Source organism: Agelaius tricolor, unplaced genomic scaffold (genome assembly GCF_023055355.1).
Source record: "Agelaius tricolor isolate 1412-34295 unplaced genomic scaffold, bAgeTri1.0.p SCAF_114, whole genome shotgun sequence".
Lineage (NCBI taxonomy): Eukaryota > Metazoa > Chordata > Aves > Passeriformes > Icteridae > Agelaius > Agelaius tricolor.
The window spans coordinates 62127-79551 of NW_027269374.1; the positions used below are offsets into that span (position 1 = coordinate 62127).

General features: G+C 64.2%; 2 protein-coding genes across 2 annotated transcripts; one reads left to right on the forward strand and one right to left on the reverse strand.

The window, feature by feature from the left end:
* The first annotated feature begins 93 nt into the window (after nucleotides 1-93).
* Nucleotides 94-12081, forward strand: CS (citrate synthase). The gene is made up of 11 exons (XM_071419665.1): nucleotides 94-288; nucleotides 2055-2102; nucleotides 2783-2890; nucleotides 2987-3052; nucleotides 4037-4168; nucleotides 5005-5193; nucleotides 6415-6614; nucleotides 7470-7599; nucleotides 8626-8727; nucleotides 9547-9756; nucleotides 10700-12081. The coding sequence occupies exons 1-11, from the start codon at nucleotides 235-237 to the stop codon at nucleotides 10868-10870; spliced, it is 1410 nt and encodes a 469-aa protein (XP_071275766.1). The 5' UTR covers nucleotides 94-234; the 3' UTR covers nucleotides 10871-12081.
* On the reverse strand, nucleotides 11572-16880 carry COQ10A (coenzyme Q10A). Its single transcript, XM_071419668.1, has 5 exons — nucleotides 16700-16880; nucleotides 15028-15168; nucleotides 14017-14209; nucleotides 12738-12839; nucleotides 11572-12636 (listed from the first exon to the last, which is right to left on the reverse strand). Exons 1-5 carry the CDS (start codon nucleotides 16777-16779, stop codon nucleotides 12469-12471), a joined length of 684 nt encoding a protein of 227 aa, XP_071275769.1. The 5' UTR covers nucleotides 16780-16880; the 3' UTR covers nucleotides 11572-12468.
* Between the last annotated feature and the right edge of the window lie 545 nt (nucleotides 16881-17425).

The following is a 17425-nucleotide window of genomic DNA, read 5'->3' on the forward strand; positions in this document are numbered from 1 at the left end:
CCACTTCATTAGCGTAGCCCCGCCCCACGGCGCGCCGCTTGACCAATAGCAAACGGCTCTGCCCCGGCAGGGGGCGGGGTTATGCTAATAACCCGCGCCGCGCTCCGTCCCGCCCTCACGTTGAGGACCCCCGGCCGCCGCCGCTCCGGCCCCGCTCCCGCCCCGCTCCCGGTCCCGGCCCCGCTCCCGGTCCCGGCCCCGTTCAGCCCCGGCCTGTCCCGTCCCGGTACCGCCATGACGCTCCTCGCCGCCGGCAGCCGGGCGGCCGCGCGCCTCCGCGGCCCCAAGGTGAGCGCGCCCGGCCCGGCCTCGCCGCGCCGCGCCTTAAAGGGGCGACGCCGCGGGGGGAAGGGAGAGCGGGGGGGGTCCGGTTCTTAAAGGGGCGACGCGGGGGGCGCTGCCTTAAAGGGGCCGCGCGGTGGCGGCGGAGGAGGGGGGATGGGACCGGGGTGACCGCGATCGGGACCGGGATAGGGATCGGGACCGGGGTGGGCGCGGGGCCGCAGCGGCAGCACGTGGTGGGAACCGGCGCCGGGCGCTTCTCAGAGCCGGGGGCACCGGGAGTGGCTCGGGGGGCTCCGGGCCCGGTCCACGCCCGGGGAGCTCCGCTGCTGCCTCAGCCCCGAGCGGGGGCCCCCGCCCCGGGGCAGCCCCGCTTGAGGATCCGGTCCTGCCGCTTCCCCTTGTTGTGCAGCGCTGGGTGTGGGGCGTTCCGGGAGCCCCGCACCGGCCCCGGGATCCCGCACCCGGTGGCACCGGCAGTAGGGGGGGTAGAGGCGGGGACGGTCCCCGCCGCCACCGCCCTTCCCCAGCGTCTCGGTGCCGTAGAGGACACCGGGGTCACAGCGAGGGGACCCCCGTGTGCTGGTACCGGGCCGGAGGAACAGCCCCGGCCCCTCCGGTGTGTTTGCCTTGGCCGCGGCCCCGGCGTTTCGTAACGGGCGCTGCGGTGTCTTTATCGACCGGGCGATATTTTGGGATATTCCCGATGCCCCACTTGGCCCTGCTCCCCCGTCAAACCGAGCGGACCGGAGCCGCCCCCCCGCTTTGAGCCGTGATCCCGACCCTCCTCCTCCTCCTCCTCTTCCTCCCCTCGTCCTGACCCCGCAGCCCCGAACCGCGGAGCCTCCGCACCCCCGGGCACAACGGGAACCCCCCGGGAGGGTCCCCCTGTGCCCCCGCGCTCCCCCCGGCCGGTGCCCGGTGTCACCGCCAACACGTGTGACCTTGAGCCGGTGGCACTCGGTGACAGCCGGGACGAGCCGTGGGGACCCCCAAAACGGGGGTGACACCGGGGGTGACACGGGGGTGACACGGCGGCGACAGCGGCCGCCTTGACCTTGGGCTCCCCGCTGCCGCCTCCATTGTTCCGCCGGCATTTTCCCTTCCCGGTGCCGCCTGTTGCAGGGGGGACACGGCCTCGCCACCGGCCACGGCCACACCCGCCCCACCGGGGACCCCCTGACCGGACCAGGGGTTCCCGGGGAACCGGGGGACACTTTGGGGGGGGATCTGCAGAGCGGCCCCCCCCGCGTCCTCCCGGCAGCCAGCGGAAAAACCGAGTCATGTTCTGGCTCTGCCGCAGGCGCTGCCGCAGCTCCGGGCCCCGGGGAATCGCCGGTGTCCCCGCGGGTGGCGGCCCTGGTGTCCCCCGGTGCGTCCCCGGTGCGGGCGCTGCCAAGGCCGGGCTGTGTTCCCGGGGAGTCCCCGCGGTTCCCACGCGTGGGCGAGGAACAAAGTTCGGATTCCCCGGCTCAGGAAAACCGCGGCCGTTCCTGGCCGGGCGCGGCTCCAGGAAGGAGAACCCGCGGTCCCCGTGCCAGCTCCGGCTCCCGAGGGCAGCGCGGGGCCGCCCCGGCTGATCCCGGCTTTGATCCCGGCTCGGCTGATCCCGGCTTTGATGCCGGCTTTGATCCCCACCCGCGTGGGCGAGGCGCTGGCGTCCTTGGGAACCGGCGTCTCACCTGGGATGGGGGTGCTCACCTGGCTGCCCCCACCCCAACAAGAGGCTCTGCCCTGGTGACAGGGGGGTCTCTGTGTCCCTTGTCCCACAGAATGCACCGTGTGTCCTCTTTGCTGCTCGCCACGCCAGCGCCGCCACGGTAAGGGGGGTTCCTCTGCTGTCACCCCCACCCTGGCACTGTTCCCTTCTCCTGATGCCTCTTCCCTGTGGCTGCCTCTCCTGAGACCCCTCTCCAAGGGGAGGCCATTTGCCATCCTCTTTCTTGTCCCCATCTTTCTTGTCACCCCCTCTGCCGTGATCCCCTCTCCTGTCACTCTTCTCCAATGGGAGTTCCCTTTTCCTGTCCCCATCTTTCTTGTCACCCCCCCTTTCCTGTCACCCCTCTTCAAGTGGGGGGGACCATCTCCCCCATCTCCTGTCACCCCCTTTCCTGTCACCCCCTTTCCTGTGGCCCCCTCTCTTCTCACCCCTCTTCAAGAGGGGGACCCTCTCCAATCACCCTCTCTCCTGTCACCCCCATTCCTGTCCCCTCTCCCCATGGGGAGCCCCCTATTCTATTGCCCCTTTTCCTGTCACCCCCTTTCCTTTGGCTCCCTCTTTTCTCTCCCCTCTCCTGTCACCCCTTTTCCTGTCCCCATTTCTTTTGTCACCCCCTTTCCCATCACTCCTCTCCTGTCACTCCCTCTCCTGCCCCACATCTCCTGTCACCCCTCTCCTGTCACCCCCTCCATTGCCACACCTTCTCCTTGTCCCTTTTCTTCTGCCACCCTCTCTGCTGTGCTCAGCCCCCCCTCTCACACCCCTGTCCCTCGTCCCCAGAACCTCAAGGACGTTTTGGCCACCATGATCCCCAAGGAGCAGGCCAAGATCAAGAGCTTCCGGCAGCAGCACGGCAGCACGGCCATCGGCCAGATCACCGTGGACATGGTGAGTGTGGGGACACTGGGGACACAATGGGGACACTGAGGGGACACTGGGCACTGGCCCTCACCCCCCTCACCGCGAGCTCCCGGCCCCTTCCAGGTGTACGGCGGCATGAGGGGCATGAAAGGGCTGATCTACGAGACCTCGGTGCTGGATCCTGACGAGGTAGGGCCCTGTTCCCACCCTGTCCCTGTCCCAGCCCATCCCACCCTGTCCCTGTCCCACCCTGTCCCCACTCATTCCCAGCCCATCCCACCCTGTCCCCACTCATTCCCAGCCCATCCCACCCTGTCCCTGTCCCACCCTGTCCCAGCCCGTCCCACCCTGTCCCACTCCCAGCCGGTCCCACACTTTCCCCACCCCATTCCCACCTCATCCCTGCCCATTCCCACCCTGTCCTTACCCTATTCCCACCCCATCCCTGCCCATCCCATCCACTCCCACCCTGTCCCCAGCCCATCCCAGCCATTCCCACCCTGTCCCTACCCCATTCCCAGCCCATTCCCAGCCTTTCCCACCTCATCCCACCCTGTCCCACCCATTTCCACCCCATCCCAGTCCATCCCACCCATTTCCACCCCATCCCAGTCCATCCCACCAATTTCCACCCCGTCCCACCTCATCCCAACCCCATTCCCAGCCCTTCCCACCTCATCCCAGCCCATTCCCAGCCCATCCTACACATTCCCAGTCGATCCCACCCTGTCCCAGTCCATTCCAGGCCCGTCCCACCAATTTCCACCCCATCCTAGTCCATCCCACCCTGTCCCAACCCCATTCCCACCCCATCCCACCCTGTCCCAGTTCATCCCAGCCCATTCCCACCCCGTCCCCACCCATTCTCACCCCATTCCCAGCCCATTGCCAGCCCACCCCATTCCCACCCCATTACCAGCCCATTCCTACCTTGTTCCACTCTGTCCCAGTCCTTCTCACCCATTCCCCGCTCATTCCCATTCCATCCCACCCTGTCTCAGTTCATCCCAGCCCATTTCCACCCCGTCCCACCCATTCCCAGCCCATTCCCAGCCCATCCTACCTCATCCCATCCTACCCCACCCCATTCCCAGCCCATCCCACCCTGACCCAGTTCATTTCCAGCCCATTCCCACCCCATTCCCACCATCCCCCTGACTCTCGGGCCCGCAGGGGATCCGTTTCCGTGGCTACAGCATTCCCGAGTGCCAGAAGAAGCTGCCCAAAGCCGCGGGGGGAGAGGAGCCGCTGCCCGAGGGGCTCTTCTGGCTGCTGGTGACCGGAGAAATCCCAACCCAGGAGCAGGTACTGCTGGGAGGGGGCTGGGAAACGGCTGGGGAGGGGTCTGGGAGCCCCCAGACCCAGGAGGGGGCTGGGAAACAGCTGAGAGAGGGTTTGGGAGCCCCCAGACCCAGGAGGGGCTGAGAAACACCTGAGCGGGGTCTGATTGAGAGCCCCCAGACCCAGGAGGGGGCTGGCAATTGGATGAGGGGGGCCTGAGAGCCCCCAGACCCAGGAGGGGCTGGGAAATGGCTGAGGAGGGGGCTGGCAATTGGATGAGGGGGGTCTGGCAAACAGCTGAAGGGGGTCTGAGAGCCCCCAGACCCAGGAGGGGCTGGCAATTGGATGAGGGGGGTCTGAGAGCTTCCAGACCCAGGAGGGGGCTGGCAAATACCTGAGGGGGGTCTGGCAAACAGCTGAGGGGCGTCTGAGAGCCCCCAGCCCCAGGAAGGAGCTGGAAAATAGTTGAGAGAGGGTCTGAGAGCCCCCAAACCCAGGAGGGCCTGGGAAATGGCTGAGGAGGGGGCTGACAATTGGATGAGGGGGGTCTGAAGAGCCCCCAGCCCCAGGAGAGGCTGAGAAACACCTGAGGGGGTTCTGAGAGCCCCCAGACCCAGGAGGAGGCTGGCAATTGGATGAGGGGGGTCTGACAGCCCCCAGACCCAGGAAGGAGCTGGGAAATGGCTGAGGAGGGGGCTGGCAATTGGATGAGGGGTGTCTGAGAGCCCCCAGCCCCAGGAGGGGGCTGACAATTGGATGAGGGGGGTCTGAGAGCCCCCAGCCCCAGGACGGGTCTGGCAAGCAGCTGGGTGGGCTCTGCCAGCCGCCAGCCCCACGTCTCAGCCCCGGTGTCCCCGTAGGTGACCTGGCTGTCCCGGGAGTGGGCCAAGCGCGCGGCTCTGCCCTCGCACGTGGTGACCATGCTGGACAACTTCCCCACCAACCTGCACCCCATGTCCCAGCTGAGCGCCGCCGTCACCGCCCTCAACAGCGAGAGCAAATTCGCCCGCGCCTACGCCGAGGGCATCCACCGAGCCAAGTACTGGGAGGTGCGGTCATTTCTGCCAGTGTTATTGGGTTTATGATTGAATTAATCATTGAGGTAATTGTTGGAGGGCTCGTCTGGCCCTTGCTGCTTGGCCAAAGGCGGCAGCTGGGGTGGTTTCACCTCAGAGACACTTTTGGGTAGCTGGATCTGTGGTGTTTTCACCCCACTTTTGGCCAGCTGGGTGTGTGGTGTTTTTACCCCAGAGACACCTTTGGGTAGCTGGATCTGTGGTGTTTCACCTCAAAGACACTTTGGCTGGCTGGATGTGTGATGTTTTCACCCCAGAAACAGTTTTGGCCAGCTGGATCTGTGGTGTTTTCATCCCAGAGACACTTTTGGCTATCTGGATACCCCAAAGACACTTTTGGCCAGCTGGATCTGTGGTGTTTTCATCCCAGAGACACTTTTGGCTGGCTGGATATTGCAGCTGGGCACTTGGGACAAGTCCAGGCCTGCAGGAGCTCAGGTTTACCTCTGGTGGAGAAGCTTTAAGGTGATGGTGAAGGAAAGGAGTCGGTTCTGCTGGAGGGTTTGGATCCAGAGCTTTATTCTGGCCTCTGAATCCAGCACCAGCTCCCACAGAACTCCCTGAGCCCGTGGTTGCTGCTCCTTTTAACCCCGGGGAGAGGGGCAGGGAAGGGGCAGGGAGCCACCAAGCAGGTACAGGAGGGGAGGGACAAAGGGACAAAGGACACCTGGATGGCCCAATGCCCCCCAGGGCTGAGAAGCATCTTCTGAACTTTGCCAATGCCACAAACCCCAATTCTTCAACCTCTGAATGCCACAGCCTCCTAATCCTACAAACCCCAATTCTTCTGGAGTGCCAAGATTGACAGACAGCGAGGGAAGGGGAAAGGAGAGGTGATTGGCACACCAATCATTTGTCCCCTTTTTTGTCTCTAGGGGCATTTTTAGTTGTTTTGTAACTAGGTTGACAAACCATAGCTGGAGGGTTTGTAATTCATGGATTGCCTAGGGATGGTGGTAGGAGAGCTGGGAATGTTATTGAGGTGAGGATTAGTGGGATTCCTAGGAGGGATAGGCTCGAAAATTGGTCAGAGAAGCTGAAATTCATGGTCAGGGTCAGGGGGTAGAGCTTGGGAAGGAACCAGGATAACTGAGACGGGCTACACACACAGCACGGGGGGAGCTGCTGATTTTTGGGGTGGATTTGGGTGCTGGGGGGCGTCAGGGGAGCACGTCCTGACCCTGCTGGTGGCAGTTTGTGTACGAGGACGCCATGGATCTGATCGCCAAGCTGCCCTGCGTGGCCGCCAAGATTTACCGGAACCTTTACCGGGAGGGCAGCGGCATCGGGGCCATCGACCCCAACCTGGACTGGTCCCACAACTTCACCAACATGCTGGGCTACACCGACCCCCAGTTCATCGAGCTCATGAGGCTCTACCTCACCATCCACAGGTAGGGGCAGCTGAGCATGAGCAGCAGGGCTGGGGATGGGCCTGGGGTGTGCTCCGGGGCTGTCAGCAGGGGAGGGGGCCCTGGAGGGGCTGTGCCTTATAGGGGAGGGGGCTCTGGAGGGGCTCTGGGCTGTTCTTTATAGGGGAGGGGGCTCTGGAGGGGCTCTGGGCTGTTCTTTATAGGGGAGGGGCTCTGTAGGGGCTCTGGGCTGTTCTTTATAGGGGAGGGGGCCCTGTAGGGGCTGTGCCTTTATAGGGGAGGGGGCTCTGGAGGGGCTCTGGGCTGTTCTTTATAGGGGAGGGGTCCCTGTAGGGGCTCTGGGCTGTTCTTTATAGGGGAGGGGGCTCTGTGGGGCTCTGGGCTCTGCCCTATAGGGGAGGGGTCTCTGTGGGGCTCTGGGCTCTGCCATATAGGGGAAGGGGCTCTGTAGGGGGCTGTGGGCTCTTCCTTCTGCTTTATAGGGGAGGGGGCTCTCTGGGGCTCTTTAGAGGCTGTGCACTATAGGGGAGGGGGCTCTGTGGGGCTCTGGGCTCTGCCATATAGGGGAGGGGTCCCTGTAGGGGTCTGGGCTGTGCCCTATAGGGGAGGGGGCTCTGTGGGGCTCTGCCCTATAGGGGAGGGGGCTCTGTAGGGGCTGTGCCCTATAGGGGAGGGGGCTCTGTAGGGGCTGTGCCCTATAGGGGAGGGGGCTCTGTGGGGCTGTGCCCTATAGGGGAGGGGGCTCTGTGGGTGTCACCAGGAGCAGGCAGGGCTGGGGTTGAACCAGGCTGGCATCACCGTCCCCCCCAGCCCCCAGAGCGCTGTGGGAGCTGTTTGTGGGTTCTGGGGGGTCCTGACGGGGCTGTCCCCCCGCAGTGACCACGAGGGAGGGAACGTCAGTGCCCACACGAGCCACCTGGTGGGCAGCGCCCTCTCCGACCCCTACCTGGCCTTCGCCGCCGCCATGAACGGCCTGGCCGGGCCCCTGCACGGCCTCGCCAACCAGGTGGGCCCTGCTCGCTGTCCGTGTGTCCCTGCTCGCTGTCTGTCCCTGCTCGCTGTCCGTGTGTCCCTGCTCGCTGTCCGTGTGTCCCTGCTCCCTGTCCGTGTGTCCCTGCTCTCTGTGTGTCCCTGCTCCATGTCCGTGTGTCCCTGCTCCGTGTCCGTGTGTCCCTGCTCCATGTCCGTGTGTCCCTGCTCCCTGTCCGTGTGTCCCTGCTCTCTGTCTGTCCCTGCTCGCTGTCCGTGTGTCCCTGCTCCGTGTCCGTGTGTCCATGCTCCATGTCCGTGTGTCCCTGCTCTCTGTCTGTGTGTCCCTGCTCCGTGTCCGTGTGTCCCTGCTTGCTGTCCGTGTGTCCCTGCTGCGTGTCTGTCTGTCCCTGCTCCGTGTCCGTGTGTCCCTGCTCCCTGTGTGTCCCTGCTCCGTGTCCATGTGTCCCTGCTCGCTGTCCGTGTGTCCCTGCTCGCTGTCCGTGTGTCCCTGCTCCGTGTCCGTGTGTCCCTGCTCCATGTCCGTGTGTCCCTGCTCTCTGTCTGTCTGTCCTTGCTCTCTGTCTGTCCCTGCTCCCTGTCCATGTGTCCGTGCTCCCTGTCTGTCCCTGCTCCCTGTCCGTGTGTCCGTGCTCCCTGTGTGTCCCTGCTCCCTGTCTGTCCCTGCTCCGTGTCCGTGTGTCCCTCTCCCTGTCACTCTGTCCATGTCCTGCCCCCTGTCCGTGTGTCCCTGCTCTCTGTCCACATGTCCCTTTTCCTGTCCGTGTGTCCCTGCTCCCTGTCCGTGTGTCCCTGCTCCCTGTCTGTGTGTCCTTGCTCTCTGTCTGTCTGTCCCTCTTCCTGTCACTCTGTCCATGTCCTTCTCTCTGTCTGTCCCTCTCCCTGCCCAGTGTGTCCCTCCTTGCCCTGGCTGTGTGTCCCTCTCCCTGTCACTCTGTCCATGTCCCTGCTTCCTGTCTGTCTGTCTGTCCCTGCTCTCTGTCTGTCCCTCTCCCTGTCCCCCTGTCCGTCTGTCCCTGCCCTCACTCCCTCATGCCTACAGGAGGTGCTGCTGTGGCTCACGGACCTGCAGAAGGAGCTGGGCAAGGACGTGTCTGACGAGAAGCTGAGGGATTTCATCTGGAACACGCTCAACTCGGGCAGGGTGAGCTGGGGGCATCTCGGGGATCAGGGGGGCTCAGGGGGGCCATTCCAGGGGCTCAGGGGGCCATTCCAGGGGCTCAGGGGCCATTCCAGGGGCTCAGGGGCTGTTCCAGGCCTCAGGGGCTGTTCCAGGTCCCGTTCCAGGGCCCATTCCAGAGGGTCAGGCCCCATCTCAGGGCCTGTTCCAGGACTCAGGAGCCATTCCAGGTCCCATCCCAGAGCTCAGAGGAGCCATCCCAGAGTTCAGGGGCTTTTCCACATCCCATTCCAAGACTCAGGAGCCATTCCAGGTCCCATCCCAGGGCTCAGGGCCCATCCCAGGCCCATCCCAGGGTCCCAGGAGCCATTCCAGGTCCCATCCCAGGGTTCAAGGCCCATCCCAGGGCTCAGGGGCTGTTTAAGGCCCCATCCCAGGGTTCAGGGGGGCTGTTCCAGGGCTCAGAAGCCGTTCCAGGGCCCATCCCAGGGCTCAGGGCCCATCCCAGGCCCCGTCCCAGGGCTCAGAGGGCCCATCCCAGGGCTCAGAGGGCCCATCCCAGGGCTCAAGGCCCATCCCAGGGCTCAAGGCCTATCCCAGGCCCATCCCAGGGCTCAGGGGCTGTTCTAGGCCCCGTCCCAGGGCTCAGGGCTCACCCCAGGATCTCAGGGCCCATTCCAGGTCCCATCCCAGGGCTCAAGGCCCATCCCAGGCCCTGTCCCAGGGCCCATTCCAGGCCCATCCCAGGGTTCAGGGCCCATCCCAGGCCCCATCCCAGGGCTCAAGGCCCATCCCAGGCCCATGCCAGGGCTGAGGAGCAGCTCTGACCCCCCATCCCCACAGGTGGTGCCCGGCTACGGGCACGCGGTGCTGCGGAAGACGGACCCGCGCTACACCTGCCAGCGGGAGTTCGCCCTCAAGCACCTGCCCAAGGACCCCCTGTTCAAGCTGGTGGCTCAGCTCTACAAGATCGTCCCCAACGTGCTCCTGGAGCAGGGCAAGGCCAAGAACCCCTGGCCCAACGTGGATGCCCACAGCGGGGTCCTGCTGCAGGTGAGCCCAGGCTGCTCTGGGGCTTCGCTTGTGTCTGTGCTGTCTGTCCTTTTCCTGTCAGTCTGTCCTTTTCCCTGTCTGCGTATCCTTTTCCATGTCCACATCCCTCTCCTTGTTCTGTCTTTCCTCCTGTCTGTGTGTCCCTCTCCCTGTCTGTCCCTTTTCCTGTTAGTCTGTCCTTTTCCTTGGCCATATATCCCTTTGCATGTCCACATCTCTCTCCCTGTTCTGTCTGTCCTTCCTCTTGTCCATGTGTCCCTCTCCCTGTCTGTTTGTCCCTCTCCCTGTCTTGAGTGTTCTCTCTCTCTCTCTCTGTTCTCCTGTGTGTCCCTGTCTGTCTGTCCCTCACCCTGTCTGTTTGTCCCTCTCCCTGTCTCGTGTGTCCCCTCTCTCTGTTCTCCTCTGTGTCCCTGTCTGTTTGTCCCTCTCCCTGTCTCGTGTGTCCCCTCTCTCTGTTCTCCTCTGTGTCCCTGTCTGTCCCTCTCCCTGTCTATCCCTTGTCCTGTGTGTCCCTCTCTCTGTTCTCTTTCCTGTGTGTCCCTCTCCCTGTCCTGTGTCTCTCTCCCTGTGTGTCCCTTGTCCTGTCTGTTTGTCCTCCGTCCATTCCTTGCCCTATGTGTCCCTCTCTCTGTTCTCCTTCCTGTCTGTCCTTCTCCCTGTCTCTCTGTCCTTCTTCCTGTCCCTCTCCCTGTCTGTCTGTCCCTCTCTCTGTGTTCTCCATTCTGTCTGTCCCTCTCCCTGTCCTGTCCATCCCTTTCCCCATCCCACCCTCCCTCTCCCAGCCCATTCCTCTCCCCATCCCTCCCTCCCTTCCCCCGTTTCTCTCTCCCTCTCTTGCCCATCTGTCCCTGTCCCCTCCGTCCCTCTGTCTGTCCTGTCTGTCCCTCTGTCTGTCCCCTGGGGGTCCCTGTGTGCCCTCCCTGACCCCCCTCTGTCCCCGCAGTACTATGGCATGAAGGAGATGAATTACTACACCGTTCTCTTCGGCGTTTCCCGAGCTCTGGGCGTCCTCTCGCAGCTCATCTGGAGCCGAGCTCTGGGATTCCCCCTGGAGAGACCCAAATCCATGAGCACCAAGGGCCTGATGCAGCTCGTGGGGTACAAATCTGCCTGAAAAAGGGACGGGGACGGGGCTCCCCCAGGGAAGAACGCCGCTCTGCCGGGCCCGGCCCGGCCACCCCCGCCACTGAACCCCCCTCGGGACCCCCCAATCCACCCTAGGGTCCCCCAGCCCCCCACCCCCCGCCCTGGTGCTTGGGGGGGTCTCCAGTGCCCCCTCCCCACCCCAGCAGCTCTCACTGCGCACACTGGGAGCCCCCCCCCGGGCTCCTCACATTGGGGGCCCCCCGGGCTCTCCACACTGCTGGGCTGGGTGGGGGGGTCCTGGCAGGGTTTTGGGGAGGGGTCCCACCCCCCTGCCCCCCTGCAGCCCCCGAGAGGGGTTCAGTGCAGCCCCGTGTCCGGGCCCCCCCGCAGGGACTCGATACACTCCTCACTGCTCCCCTGGCCGTGCCCCCCGTGTTTGTGTGACCCCCCCAATGCCCCCCAACCCTGCCTGAAGCCCCCGGGAGCCAGAGCTGGGACCCCTCCCCACCCACCCACCCACCCACCCCGGCTCCTCGCAGCTCTCGGGCACTTCTGTACAAACAACAACAAAAAAATGCAAAATAAATGTTTTTATTAACAAACCCCCCACCCTCCCCTCCATCCCTTCCCTGGGCAGGGCTCGGTGCCCCCACCCCACCCAGGGGTCCCTACATGCAGACCCCCCCTCAAACCCCCCCTCCCGTGGCTGAATGAGGAGCAGGAGGCTGCTGACCCTTGGAAAATTCTCTTTATTGGCCTGGCCAAGCCCTTCCTTCCTTAGGCCAGGGGGGGCTCAGGGACCCCCTCTTCCCCCCGGGGGGGTCTCCATGGCCATGGGGGGGGTGGGTGGGTGGGGAGGAGCTGAGACCTTCCCACCCCCCCCACTCCCCCCAAAACAGGGGTGGGGTCGCTGGGGGTGGGGTGGGGACCGTGGGGGTCCCTGCGGAGGGTGCTGGGGGTGGGGGGGTGGCGGGGGGGGGGCAGTGGGAGCCGCCCCCTCCCCACCCTGTGCGTGTGGCTTGTGCAAAGTGTGCGATGGTTTGGGGCGGGGGGGGGGCTCCTCCTTCCCTTTTTTGTTCCTGGGGAGGAATTGGGGAGGGGTCCCAGCAGCTTTTCCCACCCCCTCCCCTGTTCCTACCGGAGCTGCCCCCACCGGGGCCCCCTCCGGGCTGGCTGAGAAGTTTAAAAACAACAAAAAAGGGTTAAAAAAAAAAAAAAAAGGAAAAGAAAAAATAAAAAGCTAAACCAAAACTTAAACCCCCAAATCAGCTGCAAAATCAACTCCTGGGATTAGGGGAGGGGGGGCTCACAGCAGCTTTTCCCCCACCCCTCCCAGAGCACAGCAGGAGCTGCCCCCACCAGGGCCCTCCAGCCTGGCTGAGGAGTTTAAAAAGAACCAAAAAAAAAAAAGGGTTAAAAAAAAAATAAAAATAAACCAAACCAAAAAAACCAAACCAAAACTTAAAACCCCAAATCAGCTGCAAAATCAGCTCCTGGGATTAGGGGAGGGGGGCTCACAGCAGCCCCCGGCGGGCGTTGAGGCAACAGCAGCGGAGGAAACGCACTTGGTTGAATAAATATTTTTGGGGGGGAGGTTTGGGCTCGGGGCGGGCCCGGCTCTGTCCCTCACGTCTGGTGCACCTCGTGGAACATCAGCTCCCGCGGGATTCGCGTCTCGGGCCCGAAATTTTTGGCCGCTCGGCGCTCGAAGGCGGCCACCATCTGCTTGACCACCTCGTCGAAAAACACGGTGGCCAGCTGGGAGTGCAGCAGGGAGCGGAACTCGAAGGAGATCTGAGGAGGAAGAGGAGGAGGAGGAGGAGGAGGTGAGGCCGGGTGGGCGAGCTCTGCCTTCCCCCGGGGGCAGGGGGGGGGATCCGGGGCGGGGTCGGTACCGAGAAATCCACGGTGCTGGTGCGGGGGTAGCCGGGGATGCCGGGGCTGAAGCGCCAGTTGGTCTCCAGGTGGTTGAAGAGGCGCCCGTCGGTGCAGACGGCCTGGGGAGGGGGAAACGGGGGCTCAGGGGGGCACCGGGATCATCCTCGAGGATGGAAAAACCTCCCGGGCTCAGAAGGGGGAAATGGGAGCTCAGGGGGGCACTGGGAGCCACCGGGACCATCCTTGAGGATGGAAAACCCTCCCGGGTCCAGCTCGGCCTCAGGAGGGGGAAACGGGGGCTCAGGGGGGCACCGGGATCGTCCTCGGTGATGGAAAAACCTCCTGGGTCCAGCCCAGACTCAGGAGGGGGAAATGGGAGCTCAGGGGGGCACTGGGATCATCCTCGAGGATGGAAAATCCTCCCGGGTCCAGCCCAGCCTGGGATCCCCCCAGTGCCACATCCTGGACAGCTCCCAACTGCCCTGGGCACTTCCAATGCCTGAGAGCTTTTTCCATTGGGAAATTCCAAACTGAAGCTCCCATGGAACAACCTGAGGCTGTTTTTCCTTGTTCTTCCCTGGAAGCAGATCCCTGTTGTCCCTTCAGGGAGTTTTGGGGTGAAAATTCCCCTCAGAGCCTCCTTTTCTCCAGGCAGCTCCAAAGCCTGACCACCTCTCATTCCTCCTGATGTCCACCCTGAACCTCTCCTGAAGGAACTTGGGGCCATTTCCTCTTGCTCTGGTGTCCCCTGGGAGCAGATTTTGATCCCACCTGGCTCCACTCTCCCATCAGGGAGTTTTGGGGTGAAAATTCCCCTCTGAGCCTCCTTTTCTCCAGACAGTTCCAAAGCCTGACCACCTTTTATTCCTCCTGAAATTCCACTCTGACCCTCTCCTGGAGGAATTTGGGGCTGTTCCTTCTCCTCCTCCTGTTCCCTGGGAGCAGATCCTGACCCTGTTGTCCCTTCAGGGAGTTTTGGGGTGAAATTTCCCGCCTGAACTTCTGTTCTCCAAGCAGTTCCAAAGCCTGACCACCTTTTATTCCTCCTGATGTCCACCCTGACCCTGCCCTGAGGGAATCTGGAGCTGTTCCTGAACCTCTCCTGGAGGAATTTGGGGCTGTTCCTTCTCCTCCTGCCGTTCCCTGGGAGCAGATCCTGACCCCGCTCTCCCACCAGAGACTTGTGGGGTGAAAATTCCCCCCTGATCCTCCTTCCCTCCAGGCTGAGCCCCTTCCCAGCTCCCTCAGGGTTTCTCCAGAGCCTCCTCCTGCTGCTCCAGCCCCTCCTGAGCTCACCTTGACCAGGTGTGGCCGCACCAGGGTGACGATGGAGGTGTAGCGCTCCAGCACGGGCGGGAACCCCACCTCCAGCTGGGCCTTGACGTGGCCCTGGCGCCGCGACACCACCACGGATTTCTTGCACCAGGGCACGAAGTTCTTGTAGTCCTCCACGTTGGCCACCACGTCGTACATCTCCTGCATGGAGTACCTGGGACACGGATGGGCTGGGGTTGGGGCTGAGGCCATGACTGGGGTCAGGGTTGGGGTTGGAGCTGAGGCTGAGATCAGAATTGGAGTTGGGATTGGGGTCGGGACTGGGATTGGGGCTGAAGCTGCTATTGGGGTTGGGATTGGGATTGGGGCTGGGGTCAGAGTTGGGGTCGGGGTTGGAGCTGGGGCTGAGGCCATGATCAGGGCTGGGGTTGGGTTTGGGGCTGAGGCCACGACTGGGCCTGGGATCAGGGCTGGGGTTGGGGTCAGACTTGGGGCTGAGGCCATGATTACGGTTGGGGTTGGGACTGAGGCTGGGATTGGGGTTGAGGTTGGGGCTAAAGCTGGGGTCAGGCTGGGGTTGGGATTGGGCTGGGACTGGGGTCAGGACCAGGGTCAGAGTTGGGTTTGGAGCTGGAGTTGGGATTGGGTTTGGAATTGGGGTCAGGCTCAGGTCAGTCTCAGTCTCAGGGCTGGGTGTGGAGCTGGGGTTGGGCTCAGGCTCAGGCTCAGGGCTGGGTTTGGAGCTGGGCTCAGGCTGTGCTCAGGGCCGGGCTCAGGGTTGGGTTTGGGCTCAGTCCCAGTCCCAGGGCCGTGCTCAGGGTTGGTTTTGGGGTCAGGCTCAGTCTCAGGGCTGTGCTCAGGGTTGGGCTCAGGCTCAGGGTTGAGTTTGGGGTCAGTCCCAGTCCCAGGGCCATGCTCAGGGCCGGGCTCAGGCTCAGGGTTGGGTTTGGGGTCAGGCTCAGTCCCAGGGCCATGCTCAGGGTTGGGTTTGGGCTCAGTCCCAGTGTCCCCAGTGTCCCCAGTGTCACCCACCCGATGATCCGTCTCTCCGAGTACTCCTTGCGTTTGTTGCTGAGGTTCAGGAAGCCCCGGCTGGGCTGAGCTCGGGGCTCCCAGGCCAGGGGGCCCGGCCGGGACAGCCGGGAGAGCCGGAGCCCGCACGGGAACGCGTGCCTGGGGACACACGGGGACACCGGGTGGCACCGGCAGCACCGACTGTCACTGCCTGCCACCGGGGGCACCTTGGGGCCCTTCCTGAGCTTCCCAAATCCTTCCAGAGAGTCCCAGATCCCTTTAGAGTTTCTCAGGTCCCTTCCAGAGCATCCCAGGTCCCTTCCAGAGCATCCCAAATCCCTTCCAGGGTTTCCCAAATCCTTTCTAGGGTTTCCCAAATCCCTCCAGAGCTTCTCAGGTCCCTTCCAGGGCATCCCAAATCCCTCCAGGGCTTCCCAAGTCTCTCCAGAGCCTCACAGGCCCCTCCAGGGCTTCCCAAATTCCTACAAAGTTTCTCAGGTCCCTTCCAGGGCTTTTCAAATCTCTCCAGGACTTCCCAAATCCCTTCCAGACCATCCCAGGTCCCTTCCAGACCATCTCAGGTCCCTTCCAGACCATCTCAGGTCCCTTCCAGACCTCCCCAAACCCCCTCAGACCATCCCAAACCCCTTTCAGACCAGCTCAGGCTCTTTCCAGACTTGCCCAGGTCCCTTCCTGAAATTCCAGGTCCTTTTCTGACTTTCCCAAATCCCTTCCAGACCATCCCAGACCCCTTTTAGACCAACTCAGGCTCTCTCCAGACGTGCCCAGGTCCCTCTCTGAACTTCCAGGTCCCTTCCAGACCTCCCCAAACCCCTTCAGGCCATCCCAAGCCCTTTCCAGACAGCCTTGGGTCCCTTTCTGACCTCCCCAAACCCCTTCAGGCCATCTCAGGTCCCTTCCAGAGCATCCCAAACCCTTTCAGATCATTCCAAGCCCCTTCTCGACCTGCTCAGGCTCTTTCCAGACCACCCCAGGTCCCTTCCTGACCACCCTGGGACCCTTCCCGGCCCCTCCCGGTCCCTCCCGCCCTTCCCGAGCCCCTCCCGTGCCGGGAATCCCCCCCGGGGCTCGGTGCCGGTGCCGGTCCCGGGGCGATGCCAGCGCTGCAGCTGCCAGGAGGAGGAGGAGGAGGAGGAAGGCCGGGAAACCCGAGCCGGGGACAGCTAATCCCGGCGGGGTCAAGTGCCCGGTGCCCTCCGGTGCCGCTCCCGGGGCAGATCCCGCCCTTCCCACCGAAATTTGGGAATTGTCCCCACCGGAGTCACCGGGTCCCCGCGTCACTGTCCCCGAGCAGAGGTCACGGCCGCGGGGACACAGCCGGGTGGCCTCGGGGCTGTCGCCTCTCCCGGTGACACCGGGGCTCGGTTCCCCCGGGATCCCCCGGTACCGGCCCGCTCCCGGTGTCTCCACACGGGGTTCGCTCCAAGGTCAGCCCCTCCCAGCCGGTGTTCCCCACCCAGCGGCCTTCCGGTGGAACCGGGACAGGCCCCACCGGGACCCCCGGGATAGCCCCACCGGGACCCTCCGGTTCCGCCAAGGTGCCCCCGGATCACCACACCCCACGGGGGCCGGGAGCGCTGCCAGGCCCGGAGGAGCCCCCGCAGCACGATCGCCGCCCCGGTGCCCCCGGGGCCGGTGTGACCTCCGGGTGGCCGCCGCCGCCGCTCACCTGCCGGGCGGGGCCGCCGCGGCCCGCAGGCGCTGCCGCGCCCCGAGCTGGAGGGCGCCGCGGAGCCGCCGGGCCGCCATCACCGGGCCGGGACCGGGGCCGGGCCGGAACCGGGCCGGGACGCGGCGCCGCCGCCGCCCTGACCTCTCACCCCGTGACGTCACCGCGTCGCCATAGCGGCGGGTACGTCAAGGGGCGGGGCGAGGCGACGCCTCCCGAGCGAGGGATGATGGGAGTTGTAGTCGGAGGGTGCGCGGGGCGTGATGGGAAATGTAGTGCGGGATGGGGTTGCGGCTGCACCGGGACCGGGACCGGGACCGACCGGGACCAGCGGGGAGTGCCCGTTCCGGGGCTGCCGGGGGTGGGCTCTGTCCCAGGGGGCGTCCGGTCCCGCCTCTCACGTGTGTCCCGGTCGGTGGGTCCGGAGAGGGACGGGGAGCCCCGGTGCCGTGTCCCGGTAACGGCCTCACTCCGAACCGGGCAGAGGAGCCGAGAGACCGGGAACACGGAACCTGCGGGAGCTGTGTGGCCCAGTGCCGCCCAGTACAGCCCAACACACCCCAGGGCCTCCCAGCGTCTCCCAGTGCAGCCCAGCACATCCCAGTACAGCCCAGTATAGGTCCAGTTCAGCCCAGTGCCTCCTAGAACAGCCCAGCACAGCCCTGAGCCTCCCAGTGTCTCCCAGTTCAGCCCAGTCCAGCTCAGCATTACCCTGTGCCAACCAGT

What these genes read in the sequence shown, in the direction of transcription:
- COQ10A (XM_071419668.1), bottom strand. Translation starts at nt 16,779, where the DNA reads ATGGCGGCCCGGCGGCTCCGCGGCGCCCTCCAGCTCGGGGCGCGGCAG. An exon ending in TGCGGCCACACCTGGTCAAG is followed by an intron (nt 12,840 to 14,016) that starts GTGAGCTCAGGA and finishes CCCCCTCCCCAG; the next exon opens with GCCGTCTGCACCGACGGGCG. An exon ending in CCAGCACCGTGGATTTCTCG is followed by an intron (nt 12,637 to 12,737) that starts GTACCGACCCCG and finishes CTTCCTCCTCAG; the next exon opens with ATCTCCTTCGAGTTCCGCTC.
- CS (XM_071419665.1), top strand. Translation starts at nt 235, where the DNA reads ATGACGCTCCTCGCCGCCGGCAGCCGGGCGGCCGCGCGCCTCCGCGGC. An exon ending in ACCGAGCCAAGTACTGGGAG is followed by an intron (nt 5,194 to 6,414) that starts GTGCGGTCATTT and finishes TGCTGGTGGCAG; the next exon opens with TTTGTGTACGAGGACGCCAT. An exon ending in CTCTACCTCACCATCCACAG is followed by an intron (nt 6,615 to 7,469) that starts GTAGGGGCAGCT and finishes GTCCCCCCGCAG; the next exon opens with TGACCACGAGGGAGGGAACG.